The 19,347-nt window shown below is 35.3% G+C and overlaps 1 protein-coding gene across 5 annotated transcripts in view; it reads right to left on the bottom strand.

Annotated features, from left to right (window-relative positions):
• Positions 1–11,699, bottom strand: part of LOC116723457 (heat shock 70 kDa protein 12A-like) — a 131,278-nt gene extending 119,579 nt beyond the window's left edge. The window contains exons 1-12 of one of the 5 annotated variants that reach the window (XM_032568399.1): positions 11,597–11,699; positions 10,412–10,519; positions 10,203–10,328; positions 8,671–8,787; positions 7,197–7,307; positions 6,763–7,005; positions 3,109–3,150; positions 2,845–2,889; positions 2,578–2,625; positions 2,131–2,166; positions 971–1,009; positions 130–457 (exon numbers count right to left, since the gene is read on the bottom strand). In XM_032568399.1, coding sequence (XP_032424290.1) covers positions 130–457; positions 971–1,009; positions 2,131–2,166; positions 2,578–2,625; positions 2,845–2,889; positions 3,109–3,150; positions 6,763–7,005; positions 7,197–7,307; positions 8,671–8,787; positions 10,203–10,328; positions 10,412–10,476 — 1,200 coding nt within the window. In that variant the 5' untranslated portion in view covers positions 10,477–10,519; positions 11,597–11,699. Of the gene's footprint in view, positions 1–129; positions 458–970; positions 1,010–1,758; positions 1,807–2,130; positions 2,167–2,577; positions 2,626–2,844; positions 2,890–3,108; positions 3,151–6,762; positions 7,006–7,196; positions 7,308–8,670; positions 8,788–10,202; positions 10,329–10,411; positions 10,520–11,596 lie in introns of all 5 variants that reach the window. The other 4 variants (XM_032568398.1, XM_032568402.1, XM_032568400.1 and 1 more) reach the window with 4 other exon arrangements.
• Positions 11,700–19,347: the final 7,648 nt, after the last annotated feature.

Here is a 19,347-nt window from a genome sequence, read left to right as displayed (position 1 = left end):
ACTTTTTAAGGTTATAAAAATAAAATGTAAATCAACCACAAATTCTGCCTATAGGTTTATATTCAATATTATATTCAATAATTTTATTTGAAGTCATTTACCTCTAGTGATTAGTTGAATTTTACTCACATTGTCATATAGTGCCATCTTGAAGCAGTCAAAGAAGAACATGTCTCTTGCTTCTTGGCCCTTTTTTGAAGAGTAATCTTCCTTGGCTACATAACCAAAGCTCATAAACTTTTCTTGTTTATCAAAAAGGATACAGTTTGGAGTCTCTGGGGTTTCCAGGCCAACTTCTTCACCCCAGACCTTCCAACGAGGATCAATTTCATCTCCTCTGGAGGTTATACTGAAGGCATACCCGCTGTATTCAGTCCCAAAGTCTATAGCTATGATGTAAGAGCCTCCCATTGTAAGAAAAGCTTCAGTTGGTTGTGTTGAGGGTCCATCTAAAATACTGAGAGGCAGATCCAGGGTACAGTATGATAATCTAAGTAGGAAGAGCTGAATCAACAGAGTTATTTATCTTAAGGTATTTCATGAGCTCACAGTCATTGAAAATGAAAGAAGAAAGTAAAATGAGCAGCTCACTCAGATTTATTGCAATACTAATAGAATAAAACACTGACCTCAGTCAGATAAGACAGACAATTTCATTGACTATTTCATGAATTATTATTAGTCCATTCACTTTTAATATAAGGTTAGATTTGTTTGTATTGTACTGAGTCTTCAAATATATTTGATGATTATGGCATTTGAAAAATTGTAATGCTTATTGCTTGTTTTATAATTGGTTGCTTAATTATGATTTGATCACTTTTAACACTTTGAACTGCCTTGTTGCTAAAAGGTGATATACAAATCAACCTGACTTGACTTAAAGTGCATCAGACTGGAGACAGTGCATTGATAGATTCAGATATTGCAGTGAGGAATTGATTGAAAATGTTAAAACATAATTGCTCACCTTGCATTGTGATTCTGCTGTTGGTAAAGGGCTTGAAAACTGTAGATATTAAAATGCAGAGGTGTTTGGATAAATCACATACCATTAGTAATTTGTGATAACAAACATAAAATTTTCTTAAATAATGGACCTAACACTGCAGACCATGCTGACATTCCTGGACAAGTTTCTACAGGCGAGTTAGTGGAGGTCCTGACAGACTGTCATCCTGACCCCCCCATGCTGTTATGATGAGCTGCTTCAAATCACCTCATTGTATTAGTATCAAAGCAGCACTCACCACCCTGATCAATTATTGTTTAGAGCAGCTGGTTCTGGCACATCTTAGCCTCTGTCTCACCCCAACCCTGAATGTTCATCAACTTGCCCACTGCAAAATGGAGGATCTGAACATCCAGCATCTATAATGCAGTGTGCTTGCTCACATCTGGACAATAACACTAGAATGCTGTTTGCAGGCTTCAGTTCTGCATTTAATAATGTCATCCACTTTAAGTTAATCACCACATTGATAAAACCTCAATCTGTAGCTGACTATAGGACTTTCTGACCAGCAGGTTCCATCATATTTAGTTAGACCATCACAGCTTCTTAACCACAATTATAAATACTGGTGAACCACAAGGCTGTGTAATGAGTCACTATTGCTGTGAATGTGATTTATTGTATTTTTTTTTTACCTTTGATGGATCAAGAAAATTTGTAGTTAGACTGAGGTAAACAAATTGAGCTGAAAAAAATGAATGTAGACATATTTTAAAAAGTTTCAGATGTTTTTTTAACTCTACCTTTGATTCAGTTTTTCATGTTCATCTTCCTTTTTTGTCAGAGCAGATCTTTTGGTGAACAAAAGCAGCATAAAAAGTTTGCACTGTTTAAAACATTACAGGCTGAGCAAGACAGTGGGTCTTCTGGATTAATTTTGTAGAATATTTTACAGATCATTTGCATTGCATGTTATTGATGTTCTCCTACTACAGTATATGGAAGCACCATGTTATTAAACTTCTGGACTCTTCAGGGATTTCCAGCTACATGGACCATGTTGAAACAACTAGTAGCTCAGGTGCCCTGTACAAGCTGTTTACTTCTATTTATCCAGTGTCAAGGTCGCTTTATCAACCACCTCACATGTGACAGCTCCATTTGTGCTTTATTACCTTGATTTTTGAAGTTGTGCTTCCATCTCACGAACTCTGTAAAAGCAGTGGACATGTTCATCAGAATGTGTTCAATGTAACCACACAATGTTTCAAGAAAATACGAAGAATAGACAAATGGCAAACTCTTGAAAAGTCCTGTTTTAAGATTCTTTTTCAAGGTAGAGACCATTAAATTTTAAAGACAAATTGTTTATTTAACAACATTCATAACAACTCATTTTCTCAGCGTGCAAGACAGTAGAGCTCAACAGAGTTTTAGTTTTCTTGTGTTTTTTGTTGTTCTTTATTTTTACTGTTTTTGCTTTTGTCAAGAACAGAGAAACATAAATAAATGACCATCAACTCCATGTGATGGTCATTTATTTACCATCACATGGATGGTAAATAAGATCTTCCTACAGGTGTTATTAAGATCTCATAGCAACAAAGTGTCAAAAAAACTACCTTTGCAGCAAGGCTTCAGTCTCCATTTGCTTTTCTTTAAATGCTGATCTGTGACGTAAAATACAACCAATGAAAACCAACACACAGTGAATGAATGAATGAATGAATGAATAAAATAATTTATGTATTTATTTTGTACATTGAAGCTGTTCATCCTTCTCATTTATTCTGTTTAAAAGCAACAGAGATATTCATCTTAAGGTGTGTCATCAGTTCACAGTCATTGAAAAGTTAATTTCATGTTTTAAATCATTGGATGTAACATACATTCGTTTGAGAGCTTCAGTTTCCTTGTCTGTGTCTCTCAGAGATCTGTGGAGTAAAATGAGCAGCTCAGCCTGAATCAATGCAAAACCATCAACTGAACAAACACCGGCCACAGTCTGATAATCAATCTCATTGATTATTTCTGCTGATTTAATCATCTAGCTGTATTGGGTAGCTGATATCTGAGCACGTTTGGCCATCATTTAGAGCTGATAGTAACTATAGAATACATTATCTTAAAATTTAAATTAGGAAAATACTTTCCTCAGTTTATGCTTTTCTTGAGCAACTTCCTTCTCATGGATCCTACAAAAATTATACATTTATTTTAGTTTTAACAAACCAAAAATATTTTTCCTCTGGCTGGTTGTTCTGTCAAAGTTTTAAAAGTTAGTTAAAGGGTAAATCTGTTTTTTTCATTTGAGTAAATACCACATCTTTACAAATGATATAATAAATAAGATGTGAGTAGAAAATACCAGGAAATAAATATGATTAGTCATTTGAACTTAACTCTTCCATTACCATAAAATCAGTGGGTCAAAATTATTTCAACACAATGGGTCCATTTTATTTTATAGTCATTGACTCACTATGCTGTCCTGATGTTACTTGGAACCTCAATTTAATCTCAGTTTTTGTTGTGGGCCTCATGCTGGATATTTTAGTCCCTTGTCTGTGTAAATTTAACTTCTACTTTTAACAAGTTGGAAACAAAAGTAACTGCAGGGTAAATCATTTAACTGAGTTTGCAAATAATTTAGAGTCCTCATTACTGTCAGCTATGATGTTTTATGAATAGTTATTAAAACTATTTTAGCAATGGTAGATAGGTTTCCTTTGAAAATTTGAAAAGTTTCAGAGTTAACTTTTTTAGAGTTAACTCTAAACAGAGTTTAGAAACTGTTACTTATTGTTAACGTCTTGAAGTACCTTTGCTTCAAGGCCTCAGTTTTCTTTTGCTCTTCTTTAAGCACAGATATGTTGCATGAAATACCCAGAATGAATGAATAAATGTTGCACAAATATTTTCTTTTTACGGTTTACAAATCATGTTTCACAGACATAACTATCCACACTACACACAAAGATGCTTACACAAGTTACAAATCCAGTATTACACACGCACAGATATTTTGAGAATATTTTCACTCCATAAAAATGTGTCGGCGATATTCAGTGGCGCACAGTGGGTTGTTTGATCTCAGACAGAATAGGTCAGGAAAGGAAGACCGCAGACCTAAAGAACCAGACATCAGTCTCTTCATCCCTCAATAATTTCATGAGACCGAAAAATAATATAAATGGCAATTTAAAGAACAAATCATACAAATAGATTAATAAATAAATTAATAAATATTTAGAAGAGAAACCGTTTATGTTTGACATTGAAAGCGTTTGTTAGGATTGTGTAGGAAAAACGTTGATCTTTTATAAATAGTGTTTTGTGGTCAATATTATTTCACCATTTTATTAATGTGGGTTGCCAGTTTGGACCAGGCTTCCTAACAAGCTATAAGAATGATAGAAAACATGCTAACAAAATGCCTCAGACCTGCAGCCCACAGGTGGTTCTAGAGGCTGGTGGAAGTGACTCTTTGGCTCACTTAAAGATTAAATGATGAAATATTGCCCTGTAGGCAGCAATTTATTCATATATATATATATGTACATTTATTATTATTGATACTTAATTAAATATGAGTTGTACAAGTTTATGTCATAGGAGGAGGAGGGGGGGGGGTGCCGATGATATGTTCTCATACACTTCACAAAGTATGTAGTTGCACCCCTGTGTAACATAAATTATTATATGTAGTATAACTTATGTTACATAATTTTTAATTATGTAATTAAAAATATATAGTTTTAAATTTCATGTATATATGAAATATTTGTGTAATATAATGCAAGGTATTAAACATGAATATAGAATGTATGTGTATTGTGATACTCAGAAGATTTCTTAGAAAAGTTAGTATTTATTTTCTGTTGTTTTACTGCCCCCTTATGGCAGGATTTAAATTAGGTTTTGTTTTTGTTCAAATTCAGTCTGTCCAGTAGTGATGGGATTTTCGGCTCCTTTTCGAGATGCGGCTCTAATGGCTCTTCTTACTGTGGAGAGGCGGCTCTTTCGGCTCCCCATATATATTTTTGACATTATTAATTAATTAATAGCTTAAACCTAATTTTATAATATTTTGTTTCATTATTGACATTGTTAAGCACTTATGATGAGTAAAAATGCCGCATAACAATGCTATAGCAATACCGATGCGTGTGATGTCCGCATGTGGCTGTGCAGGTTGTTTGTCGAGCCTGCACGATAGGAAATGCTGACTTTGCACAGTCTGCACTCTGCCCTGGAGCTTGATGTAGCATTAAAATGAGTCCAAATCTTGCTCCGTTTTCTGTCACTCATTTATTTTCACCTATTCAGTTCTCACACTGACTCCCCTTCTTTCTGTGCTTCTTGACCGCTGAGTGAGTGTCTGTGCATAAACACCTGCCGACGAACGCTATACAGCTTGGCCAATTGCCTGCCGTTTCCACAAAAAAAGTGGAGATAAACTTTTTTTTTCAGTGTTTTCCCGCCACATTATTAATTGAAACTATGTGTGATTGGTCAGATGTGTGGAGCACAAGCTTGACATGAGGGCAGTGGACCGACCGAGGGAAAAAAAACTCTCCGCTCTAGCACTGGCAGAAGAGCAAAACGCGAAGGAGAGGGAGAAGGAGGAGGAGAGACAGCGAGGCACCGCAGGACAAAAAAAAAAAAACGATGTGGGGAAAAACTATCGGCTCTGGCACTTGCAGAGCACAAGCACAACGACAGGGAGGCGGAGAGACAGCGATATACTGTAGAAAAAAACCCAGCTCCCAAATAGGATCCTAAAACGGCTCCCATTGTGGAGCCGGTTCCAGTCGTTCACTTCAAAGAGCCGGATCGTTCGCGACCGACACATCACTACTGTCCAGCGTTTTTGGCCTGCAACGTGGCAGAGAGACAGTGTTTCAACCTTTCTTCAAGCCTCCAGTATCTTTGTCCGTAAGTAGTGTGTTATTGTACTCAAATGTTTGTTTGTCTGCTATTTATGATTTTGTGTAAGATTTAACCATGTTAAACCTGTTCAGCCTTCGTAGCACTACATGTTAAAATTCTAATAGCATGTAGCAATGTGTGTACTTGAGACATGCAAGATGTTCATGTGTGTTTTTGTTATGCTTTTTTTTCATTAAAGCTCAGAAGTACTTCAGCTCAACGTTTGAAGTATTTTTGTTTGCCATCTGTCTAATGCAGTCCAGTACACCTATGTGAGGACAGAATAGTATGTGTATACATATCACAAAATATATTACATTTTATGTTGTAAAATTATATGGAAATGTGAGATATCTATCAATTACATGTTTTTATGTAATTGTATATGATTTTAGTATATTCTATTTTGTCTTTACATATATTTCATTGACATTTCCATATTATGTTCAATATAAATTTACCATATATTGGACAGACATGTGACACTATGTCTTTACTTATATCACAATACATTTTCCCATATAAATGATATATGGGAAATACATGATGGTAGATATTCATAAGTATAAAATTAAATCTACTTTAGGATATAAAAACATACATTTAAGTATTCATGTTTAATATATTGCAATATATGAAAAGTGGCAATCATTTGAATATTGTGAAATATTTTCAAAATATCAAATAATGTGTTGTATTTACATGAAATACAACAGAAAACATATTGGGGAAAATATATTGGAATATATTCCAATATATAGGATTCTCAAATAAACTTGAAGGGTATTTTAAGTAATATTTTACCATTTTAATCCACGTGAATGAGTCGTTCCACAGTTCAAATGTTGTTTATCACCCACAGCATTTATTATTACCGTATCTTCCACTGGGCCTCCTGGTTCTCCTGCTGAACTGCCTGCTGGCGTAGGGAATCCTCCCGTTGGCGTAATACATCTTCCTGCTGGCTTAATAAATCTTCCTGCTGGCGTATGACTTCCTGTTGGCGAATTAAATCTTCCCGCCTACGTATTAAATCTTTCCGTTGGCGTATAACCTCGTTTTGGCGTGCCACCTCCTGTTGGCTTTGTAGGAACTCCTCATACATTTTTCTAAAACTCCTATGTGTTTAAAATTTGCAGTGAAAAACAGAATTCAGATTGTCAGAGTAAAAATTAGTCTGAATTTATATTAACTGCAACACATATTAAGGTATTTTTACATTAATCTGTTAATCCTAAATTGAGAACAGGTTCAGGTTTCTATAGCTCCATATATGCATAGCAGGTTTCAGTGTCTGGTGGAAACTTACTCAGGTGTAAATGGAGGGTGACTATTAAAGTCACGGTCAGCGTCTTTAGACTTGTTGCTCCTAAAAGACGCATCGCTATACTCAGAAGAACAGTCTGATCCTTGAGGGTCCCTAAATGTGAAAGCATATTATTTACAGCCATATTGTTTTCTTACATGAAATCTTGATTTTTTTTTTTTTATTTAACCATTTAAAACAAGATGAGATCAAGACCTCTTTCACAAAGGGGACAGATGGAAAACAATCACAAAACATACATTAGAAATAAATAAAGTGAAATCAATTTGACAATAATTAGTTTCAAATGTGGAACTAATTATTACAAAAAAGATAAAAACAGAAATAGTTGAAAATTTAAAACATTGGACACTTTGAAGGACTTCCTCCTTCAGTTCTCAGTTTCAGTTCCCCAAAGAAAAGAGCATCAATAAGTAGGAACCAAGTCAATGAGACCCTTTTAAATCAGGAACGCGCTGATTTATTGATGCTGATTTCTTTAATTTCTAAAACTTCTACGTGCTTAAAATTTGCAGGAGATCTGTGATCGGCCAATACTCACATGTGAAGCCAATCTTATCTCCTGACTATATCTACCTTGGCAGAGGTCTAAAAATCAGCCACCGTCTTCTTCTGCTCTGCGCTGAGAGCAGAAGAAGACATTGAGAGGTTTGACTGACAGACCGGCCCACCAGGTCATGTCTGCACATTTGTGATTAATAATAGTCACTCTACTGTTATCAACTCAGCTACTGTCTTGCTATATGTAGCAACCTTTCAGACAAGAAAAAAATGGTATTGGCCAAAATTAGAATTGGCAGGTCAGGATTTTTAAAGACCGGTGCATTAATCGGTGCAGCTCTAATTTAAACCAGAGTCATCCAGTGGATGTAGAACCTCACATTCAGGGAAAGCATGCTAGCTTTAGAATAAAACTAGCTTTAGAATACAACTAGCTTTAGCATGCTGTTGTCAGTGGTGGGAAGGTGGCTGTAGCTAGCAATAAATCTTAAAGCTCAGTGTTGGAGTAAAGGACTGGTGACAGCTGGTTGGAGCACAGATACATCCAACATCATCATCGTCTAGTACAGGTAGAAAGCAGCTGCGATCAGAAGCTTCCATCTTCTGAGGCAGAAACATGACTAGTTTCTGTTGTAAAAACAAGTTTTACTCAGATAACTGAAACTAGACACTACCTCGAGAGTTTAACCCTGGGTGGTATCAACTGAAGTTCTCTGAAAAGAATAAAAAAAAAAAATCTGTGTTCTTTTTATTTTCGTTGCTCTGTATCAATGACGCTGAGTATTTAAAGTCCTCTACCTTCTTTAGTTTTGGTCCAAAGCAGAGAGTAGAGATTCAAATAATTGAGTGTAAATAGCAGTAAATTACAGAATCATCTGAATAAATATGTAGAAGACATTTGACAAGTTTGTGATCAGATCAGAAATGTTGGTTATTATGACTGGTGTTAACTTACACTCTGCCTGTTCGATCATCAGGAAGGTTCCAGCTGTTACCTTTGTTTCTCATGAACCTGTTACTCTTGAACAAATTGCTGAGTTCAGATACAAAAGAGTCTGATTCTTCTGAGAGCCTAAACATGAAAACAAGATGTTATTTACAGTCATTTTCTTTTCTTACATACATAGTTCAAAAACTGTTTACAAAGAACTTGCTCTGTAAAAAAATGTTCTGCATATTCTGCTGTGTTTTATCAAAAATGGTGGTTGTGACCTCATAATAAAAGCTCCTGCATATAGATCTATAACCCCTAGATCTACCTGCAGGACAGGCAGAGAAAGACTGAGGTGACTGACCACATTTTTCTGAGAAACGTCCATTTTCAATCAAACTTCATTTTTGAAACAAAACCAAAGTTACATTTACAAGTATAAAGCAGAACAAGAAAGGAGGAGAGGAAGAAAACGATTAAGAGTTGATAAAGAAACTCTGTTAAACTCTGTTCTCTTACTGGTCATATGTTTCACCATTTTGAAATATTTGTTTGATTTGTTAAATATCATAGACTAGATCTATTTTGTCATTTAGTCTAATTTTTAAAAACACAAATTTATATTTACTGCCTTTTCACTAGAACCAATGTACCTACTCATCCACCTCATTTTTATAAAAATATATCTATGTTTTTTTTAATTCTTCAAGACCACTTTTAGGACTAAATAAAAAAAATGAGGCATAGAGAAACAACTCCAGAAATTTTAACTTATAAGGATGCAGTTATAGACTATTTACACAAATAACCATGTTTTTAGTTCATTTTTATTATTTATCTGTATTGTTGTGATTGTCTTTCATATTGTAACACTCCCTGTGGGTCAGGGAGAAACTACATTTTCATTTTCTTCTGTTTTTATATATTTGGCAGAATTAATAAATCTGGCTTGACCCAGGATGTACCAGAAGAGCCCAGAACAACATTTAAAGCTCTGCAGACCTCTCTGTGTCAGTTAAGGTCAAAGGTCATGAATCAATACTAAGAGAGAGAAAATGGCCTCCATGGGAGAGTTCCCCACTGCTGACCCAAAAGAACACAAAGACCCGTCTCTCAGATTGACCCAAAAAACATTTCTGATGATCTTTCAGGGTTTTGGGAAATATATTGTGGACTGAAGAGAAACAAGTGGAACATTTTAGGAATGTTTATAGGTTTTTACATCTGAACTAAATACGATCTAGAATTTCAGAAACTGACCATCAGACCAGCAGACAAACAGTATGATGCTTTGCTGCTTCAGGGACTGGATGACTTTCTGTGACTGATGAAATCATAAATTCTGCTCTTTAGCAGATATTTCTGACAAAGAATAGCCATCACTTCATGACCTTCAGATCAAGGTCACTTAGTTCTACAGAAGGACAATGATCCTAAACACTCCAAGTTTAGGTTCTAATCAGAGCCTAAATGTATATTCCTTTAAAATTCCACTCAACACTTGTTGAATAAAACATTTCAAACTGACTCAGTCACAAGATTTAGATCCAACTCACCTCTCAACATCTGACGGTCGGTCTGGTCTAAGTTCCATATTAAAATCTTTTGACCTGTCACTCCGGAAGGACTGACTGCTGTAACCAGATTCTGCATCAGATTCTGGTGTTGGTGATGAATATTCCCTATGAATAAAGATGACTTAGTGATTTTAGTGTTGAGTTCTGACAACAATAACATCCTGGACAGTTAGAGATGCTGATCTGACCTCTTGTCTCTGAAGTTCATATCAGTTGGATGGACTGCAGCCTTTCTCCTCGAGCCCTCCGCCATTCTGTTCAGTTCACAACAGCTGACCCACAGGTTCTACCTTCATCTGAAGAAGAAACACTCATTATTATCTAAATGTTTATTATAATCATTATTAACATTCATATAACATTGGTTCATTAATTGTTTGTTTTGTTTTGTTTTTATTACAAAACAAAAAGAACTGATGTTTGTGTTTGTTACATTTTTTGGGGACAGAATGATTGATCTTGTTAAATTATCTGGAACAAGCAGGAAAACTAAAATCAAACCCTCTGTCATGTTCCGTGTTTTTCCTGTGTATTTCTTTCGAGTTTCTGTGTCCTTGAGTCTCTTCGTTGTCCTGTCTCTCCTCAATTACTCCCAGGTGTTTCTCATTCCCTGATTACCTCCTGTGTATTTAGTGTCACCTGTGTGTCTGTGTCTTTGTCGGGTCCTCGTCTCGTTTGGCGTCTTGTCTGATGTTGTGTCAGTCCATTCGTTTCTCCTTGTCGCTACCTGTGAAGAGCCCTGGTTTCCGCTCTGCAGTGCTGCCTTGGTTGTTGGACTACATTTCTGGATCGTTTCTGTCATTAAATATTCTTTATTTCACTTACCTGGATCTCCTGGCGTCTACCTCACCACCTCACACCACCGCAATTCATGACACCCTCATAACATACCGCCAGTACAATAGAAATGATTAACAATGTGGTTATGTCTCTTTCAAACCAATTATTGAATAATAATAAAAACTGTGGATAGAATCTAACTTCCAAGCTAAAAGGTTTTCTGATTAAATCTGGACGATTTGATTACAGTATCCATGTTGTTTATCCATTTGTGTATTAAAGTATGACATGATGTAATTGGTTCTACATAGTTCAAGTAGTACTTTGAATAAAAGCTCCAAAGTGAACACTTTAATAAGACTACTGAATTTTTAATATAGTATAATAAGTTTTAAGTTATAACTTTTAACTGTATCTTAATTTGTGAAGGCAGAAATGGCTCACGTTTGGGTGCAGCATATTATAGATCTGTAAATTCACTGATTTTATTTTCAGAGATTGTTAAAATGATCTACAGTGATCAAGATACCCGGTGAAAATAGGCTGCTGAAAGCTGATTTAATAAAATAACGAATAAAAATAGAACACCTTACCTTCAAATGAAGCTCACTTGGTAAAAACTTATCTGCGTCACAACCAGGAAGAAGAAAAGGTGAGCAGAATAAGGAAACTCTCAGCACCAGTGAGGGTTTGTTTAGCTCCGCCTCTAAATGCCTAAACATGTTTAGCAGAAGAACCTCAGTAAGTCCAGTCTTCAGTCTATTCAAGATCCAGAACTGGCCTAAATTCCTCCACTGTAAAAGTGTATATGTGTAATAAAATATTCCAAACTCAGTTAACATTTAGATCCAGTTCATTTTCTATATACTTGTTATTTTTCTCTTGTGATTATATGAAGATAAAATAGAGCCAAGTCTAATAGAACATAAAATAATAGTTGTGTTTGTGACCTCTCTGATTAGTGAGCAGACCTCAGATTGTCTTCTTGCTTTCATTGTTGCTGGCTCACTGAACTCCGGTTCTTTCTCACCCCACACAACTCTGTGATTGTGCATTTAGCTAACTTCCTGGTTCTCTTCTTCCACATGAGCAATTATACAATCTTTTGCACCCAGGACAAAAGGCCAGTAAATTACACATGTGGTTACTAATATCTAATTGTTAGTACCCACAAAGGTCACTAAACTAACCTAAACCTGACAAAAGTAATAAATAAAAATTTACTCAAAATGAACCAATAAAATCAGACATTTCTTTTAATATATTTTTTAACAGAATCCTTAAAAAATAAACAAATGAAACAATTCAGGATGAAAATGGTGGTACTTCACAACAAAGATTGAAAATAATGTGACACAGGGAGATAAGGTAAGATGTGTCATCTAACTGACATTGAAGGTATTTTCAAGCTTGTAATCAGCTGGCCTATTTAAAGGGGGACAAGTAGTCACTGCACTGTTTGGTGCCAAGGTGTGTGCCACACACACAGTGTAGCACTTCACAGGAAATGGGCCTAGCATTGTCAAGGTGAGCATTGTCTCAGGAGATTAGAAAGAAAGTTAGCGACAAGCCAAATGTAAAGGCTTTTTCAGTGTTTCCCAACCCTGGTCCTCAAGGCACACCGCCCTGCATGTTTTTGGTGTTTCCTTGCTTCAGTCCAACTGATTTCAATTCATTGCTGATTAACAGGCATTTGCTGAACTGCAGTCAATTGAATAAAGCATATTTAGCAGGGAAATGCAGAGAAAGGCAGTGTGCCTTCAGTACAGAATAATATGATTTCCACACAGAAATAGAAATGACTTTGAACATATTATATTTGTTAATATTATATATTCACATTATATTTTATAATGTGAAGTAGGATCTTTGAAGGATCCTACTTCAAATATCCTACTTTTTATGATGTAAAGCACTTAGAACTGCCTTGTTGCTGAAAGGTGTAATACAAATAAATTCTCTTTCACCAACTCCATCTCTATTCTCTTAAGTTAGGTTAGCTTAAATAATGACTGGATGAGCGAGAGCATAAACTCTCTTATTCAGTTTCAGATTGCAATGTGTCTGCTAAATGTGTCACAAAGTTTACCGAAACCTTCAACTGCATGTTTGACCGGAGAAACAAGTTATCTGTCTTACACTTTGAGCAAGAGGTATTACTGTCATCTAAAAAATCCTCACTTGTTGCCAGAAAATCTTTACTGCTCATCTACCAGTGAAGAGATGAATGTGATGGAAAACAAAACTGCCTTTAACCAGAATGAGGAAACAGGCTCTAAATCAGAACAGACATTTTTACCCACCATGTTGTGTAAGATTGTGTCTGTAAGTAGAGATTGTTTAAAGTTGCTTTTGTACCATAATAAATGAAACTGTAACTAACATTTTGATGTGTAATAATGATTACAACTTGACTGATTGATTTAATTTAGCTGCAGAAATAAAATGATCCCTGTCTCCCTGATATACGACAGAGTGTAGGCATTCAGCTAACATAGCTCTGTTCTCGGAAACCAACGGTCCTAAGTTCACTTCTTCCTCTAACCTCAAGTTCTTCTTCTACTAGTTCTAAAGCATCATGGGATATAGAGTCCATTCTGTTAAAGGTCCACAATAGTTAGTTTTGAACCAGATACTAACTATCGAATGCTAACTAGATTTATGAAACAATTGCAACTAAAATAGTTACTTATATTAAATTATAATATCCCAAATAATAAGTCCTAAGCAAATCCTGCTTAAACCCAAAACAAATTCTCAACAGCCTGTGTCTTAAGATCCATCCTGCAACTTTCATCAAATGAGTGGCTCATTAGCAGGTCTGTTCAGAGCTGATCCTGGTCTGTTGGAGTAAGGTGCATCTAAAAGTTGCAGGACTGTAGTTCTCAAGGACCAGACTTGAGCACCCTTGGTTTAGTATTTTTGTTAGCAGCTAAAGTTAGCCAAACAAGTAGGTGTAGCACGAGGTGTTGGGTGGTTGACCTAACATTAAAACTGTAAGAAAGGCCATTTGAGTTAACATTATTTAGCTGCGGAGTCGTTTTCTTGAAGTTTTTGGCTTTAGACAGCATAATGGGAAGAGTGGCTGTGCTGGACCGGTGGGTTGATCTGTGCGATCAAAGTTAAGCCAAAATGTTTCTGTCTCTATACATACAATAAATTAATTATGACATATTTACTGCCTTTTTTCCTTCATTAGTACGTCATGTTGGTGACTGAAGCCTGTTATGATGACTTCAACACATTTCTTCAGAATGATTGGCACCATTTTTAATGCTGTCCAGAATGTCTCTGTAAGCTGACTAATTTCTTTAATACCTACTGATTATGTGATACTTAATGTCTGAGTTGTGTTCATGGTAATTATTTCTTACTTTTTTATGCTTTATCTTGTAGGTGGTGAAAAATGCTCTCCAGGTTAAACCGGGTGGACAGTATTTTGAATGAATATGATAGTGACACACACAGGTGGGTCTGGTTAGTTTTGCTCACACTTCTTTTTAAAATATTTATTTATTATTATAATGTTTCTGCTATTTTTCCTGTTTTTCCTCCAGGCTGGTAAAAACAGGCTTTCTTCTGTTGGTTCATGTGCTTCTTCCTACGTCCAAAGGCCACAAGAAGAATCCAAAACGGCTCATGTCAAACTGTGGATCATGTTGTCAGATATGTGCAGGTATGTGGTTATTGTAATGTTCCTATTTCTTGTGTAGAATCACTTTCTCATTGGCTTAGTTTGCTATTTGCTATATAGCTATAGCTAATATTGCATGTTCCTGCATGTTGCTGAAAACAAGAGTGATCAGTGATCACAAGACCATCCCTGACCATCCATGGCACACAAGACCTAACAAGCTTTCGATGAACTTTCAAATCACACTTCACCTTCAGTGCAAAGTACCATGAATTCCTCTACAACTTCTTCACCTACAGTTTTCAACATTGAAGGGACTTTTACATGACACTTGAGGTGATGAATATTCTTGCTTTTATTTTGCCTGGCAGAGTGGACAGTCTTTATTATGATCATTTAAATGCATACTGGATCAATAAGATGATTTGTTTTATGTTCTTCCAATTAAGGACTTGGTTTATTACAGTCCCTATGGCAAGCAGTTTTCTGAAATGTGTGGGAAAGAAAACATGGCAGATTGGCCACAACATCAAACGCATAATGCTGTTTGATGTTGTTCTTTCTAAATATAAGTAGATTCAAACTGCAACTTGTGTTGGTGTTTTTGTATATTCAATTGACATCTGTTTTTTAAAGTGAATTTGGGGATTATTGACTGCCAGTATTGTTTTTTTAAAGGTTTTCTTGGCTCTAATGAGAGAAGGGAAAAAACATGCAGCAAAAGCCAGGAAGCCAACCTGCGACAGTCACACTGAGGACTAAGGCCTCCATATGTGGGTTGTGCTTAACCCCTGCACCACCACAGAACATCCTACCAGCAATATTTTAAAATTCAGATTTCTATGTTGATCTATACTTAACACTTCTGTGTTAAATTAACACTTTCATAGTGTTAACTTTTGACACTACACACTAGTGTTAGGTAAATCAACACAGATGTGTGTTGATTCAACTCTATCAGATATAATACTTTCGAAAGTACGATTTTAACAAAATCAAGAGTTGACCAATATAGACACTTTCAAAGTGTTAATTCAACTCCCTAGGAGTCAGATTAGCTGAGTGTTTTTATCTTTTTAAGGGTATTTTAACAATGAGATAAAATGTATTTATTTGAACAAATAATAAAAGATTCCGCAATAAACTAGGAATAAGAATGAAGTAAAATGATGTGATTGTATCAGAAAATAAAATAATAAAAAATATGGTGACATTTATTTAGCGTATGTGTCACATTTACTGATGGTCTGTAAACATCCCAAATGTAGAAATGACCATATTTCACATTAAATAAAATAAAATTTTTAAAAAAGTTATCACTAATTTTCTTTGCATTTTCTTTTCAGTAATCATTTACAATTTCTAGCCAGTAATTACTGACTGAATCACTTTCTCTATGATGCCTGACCTCAGTCAGTTTTCTGTAGATACTGAAATTCAATAAAGTTGGATACTATCATGCCATTTTGTCTTAGTTTTTTTCTTTTGACTCAGTTGCCAGAAAAGCTGTGTTCTGATTTCATATGTTTGCTTAGAGTTAGTAAAAGTAATAATGTCTTAGTCTACTAAAATTAAAAATATATCAAGCCTTGTTTACTGATTGGTCAAATTGTTTCATATTAATAGACAAACTTCAGGAACATGTCAAAACAGAGTAATGGATCAGTTTTCTCTGCTTTTTGTTATTAAACATGACGTAGCTGTGATTAAGTAACTGGTCTATGGTGGGTCGAATTGGAATCAATCCACGTGCTGCACCTGAAGTCTTATAAAAGTCGTTAAAGGTTCAACCTGCTACTGCTTTAGCGCCATCTACACTCTAGCAAGCGTCTAATAGGCGCCATCTAGCGTCCAAAATGTATAACACCAAAAACACCTCTAGCGTCGCTTATCAAACCAAAAGTAGTTTATTCTCGGAAGTTCGCAACAAATGCAGACAAAGATGAATTACACATAGACAAAAATAATTTAAAAAATAATGTTCATTATAAAAAACCCTTTAAAATTACATAACAGTGGTTATTATTACTGCAAAACCTGAGTTTTTAAGTCAAATTGAGCCTTAGAAAATCCACTACAAATATTTGAAGCATATATATATATGTTTAGATACTCATTCAAATGTTCAGAAAATTAACTCTTTAGATAAAATATCCAGAATATCTCTATCCTTTACTTAATTTATAAAATGAAGATTATAGTTTAAAAAAGTTCTGATCTTATGAAAAACGTCCTGGGTCTTCATGTCCAAACAGTCTTCACTGCAGAAGTTGCACTCAATTCTCAGCAACAGGGTATCACTATGAACTTCCCTTGGTGTTATGATTTTGTGAGATACTGTAAGCTTCAACAACGTTAAAATTGATCCATACATCAATGAAATTAGTTTTTTTCTTTATTTATTCTTATATTTCTTTCTTTGCACTTGAGAAAAGGTTCCTTAGAATCTTTTCTAACAATAGTTTATCATTGTTGCCCTTTGGATGACAAATTACAATTCACATTTTGTGTCTGTTGCAAACCCCTAAAAATAACAGAAACGTTTTGATTTAACAGGGAGAAAAAAACTAACCGACAGAATCATTACGTTTATTGTTTGTTTCTTTATTTTTAATGAGAAAGATTAATTAGGACGATAATATTAAAACGAAAAATTCTTCAATCTGGAGAGGTTTTGCACCTAAAGATGAACAGATTATAGACTGTAACACTGCTGTTCAGGGTAAATCGTTTTTGAAGCAGAACAGATGTAAAGGCTGAACTGAAAGACTTTGACTTTAGTAGACACTAGCAAACAGGTTAAAATATGGCTTAACAGCGAATTATGCATGTCACGTACATTTGAGGGAGGACTGGTTTGGCTGACATTTCTGCAGTGGAGACTGGATTGAGCGCAGATTACCACCTGCCCTGTTGGGACCTTCCTTTTCCGCCTGGTTACGGTTCTTTCTCGTAAGCACAACACCGGCGTTGTGCGCAATTCTGTTCCCCTGTGAAAATCTGCCCCCCTGTGTCGGGAGCGCGCATTACAGCCGGAGAGGCGGATCTGACCATTTTCACGGCGCTTCTGATCGATTTCTCGGTAAAAACAACTCAGTGAATCATGTCAAGCTTGTAACATTTAGTTTAATCGGCAGCTCTTTGACATTTATCTTTCTGTGGATAAAGATAAATTTTAGAGTTAAAAGCAGCCAGGATCACGGTCACCACCTCTAAATGTAAGGCTGTGTGTCCTATCGGTTACAGTAACCCTACCCTAGCTTGAATTGTAAATATACATATTTTCAAAAAATGCTTATGAAAATGTTTATTGTTTCAAACCAAATTGTCTGAAAATTCTCAGTTTACCATGTTTTCATATTCAGGAAGATTAGAAAGAAGTAATTTTTTAACATTAATTTAGAAATGGTAGTTGCGCTTTGGTGGAAGGATAATTCATTCTTTCAGCATGTAGACCACATAACTACCTAGGTTTTATTCAAACCTCCATCGGGGTGTTTTCTAAAGCAAAATTTGCGGTGCAGCACACCTCTTCTCCCTCATGTTTTCAACCACGTTTGTGACTTCATTGTTGAATTCCATACAAGAATCCATAACTTACATCTTAGGTTTTAATAAGTCTCATTGTCTTTCTTAGTTCAATATCTGAAAGCTACCAAAAAATACTTGATAGTATAGTAAAATGTCAAAGGATACATTTTACTACAAAGTTTTTATCACATGGCAATAAACTATTAAAATAGAGAACAAGTGATAACAGTAAGAATTTCCTAGCAGACTAATTTCTTGAAGTTTAAATGTGAATCTTTAACACAGAATGGTGAAACATTGATAAGTTTAAGCATATGATAGCTTATTCCAGTAAATGCAATAAAACTATGTTGAGGTCTCTAACCTGTGTAGTTAGATTGTCTGAGTTTAATGTTGGTTTTGTTAAACATTATTTATCCACACTGACAGGCATACCAACGAGTATTTTACAAAATCTTTATGACAACAGAACTGAAACGCATTTAAAAGTGTATGCCTTTACTTTAAGATAAGATAATTCTTTATTCATCCCATTTCAAATATCCTGTGGGATCCACAAAAGTTACACATACATGATCTAAGTGATCAAAATACAAACAATAAAAAAACTGCAAAGTGACCATAATGCAAAAAGTCTCTCTTGCAAGTCATTTGTTTTCACAAAAAAGCAAAAGCTTTGAGTAAAAGATTTAGATAACTTGGTGTGATACAGTAAAAAAATGAAGGGAACAATAAATACTAGCCCTTCAGCCTTCCTCTCACTGAAACCTATGTATTACATTTCTTCAATATCCAAAGATGTCATAAAATCATGGACACATCCCCTCCAGTCACCTTACTATAAGTCATAGTTTTAAAGATCTTTCATTTTTTAAATAAGTGGGCTATTAATTTGGGAAGTTTTCAAGTTGTTGCTTGTTGTGTCAGACTGTCAGACTATCCCAGGGCAACTGTGGCTACTTTCCAGTAGCTTGCCACCAACAGCCTGTGAATGTGTTTGTGTGAATGGGTGAATGACTAAATGTAGTGTAAAGCCCTTTGGGGTCCTCTAAACTTGACAAAGTGTTATACAAGTACAAGCCATTTGTTACCAGTTGTTGATAACATAATTTCCTCATCATTTCTTGTCTTGTTTATCAGGTCTGGATTGTTTGGGTTTCAGTCTCTCTCAATTTGATC

The sequence above is a fragment of the Xiphophorus hellerii genome, chromosome 7, assembly GCF_003331165.1.
Source record: "Xiphophorus hellerii strain 12219 chromosome 7, Xiphophorus_hellerii-4.1, whole genome shotgun sequence".
Lineage (NCBI taxonomy): Eukaryota > Metazoa > Chordata > Actinopteri > Cyprinodontiformes > Poeciliidae > Xiphophorus > Xiphophorus hellerii.
This window is presented reverse-complemented; position numbering and strand designations above follow the sequence as displayed.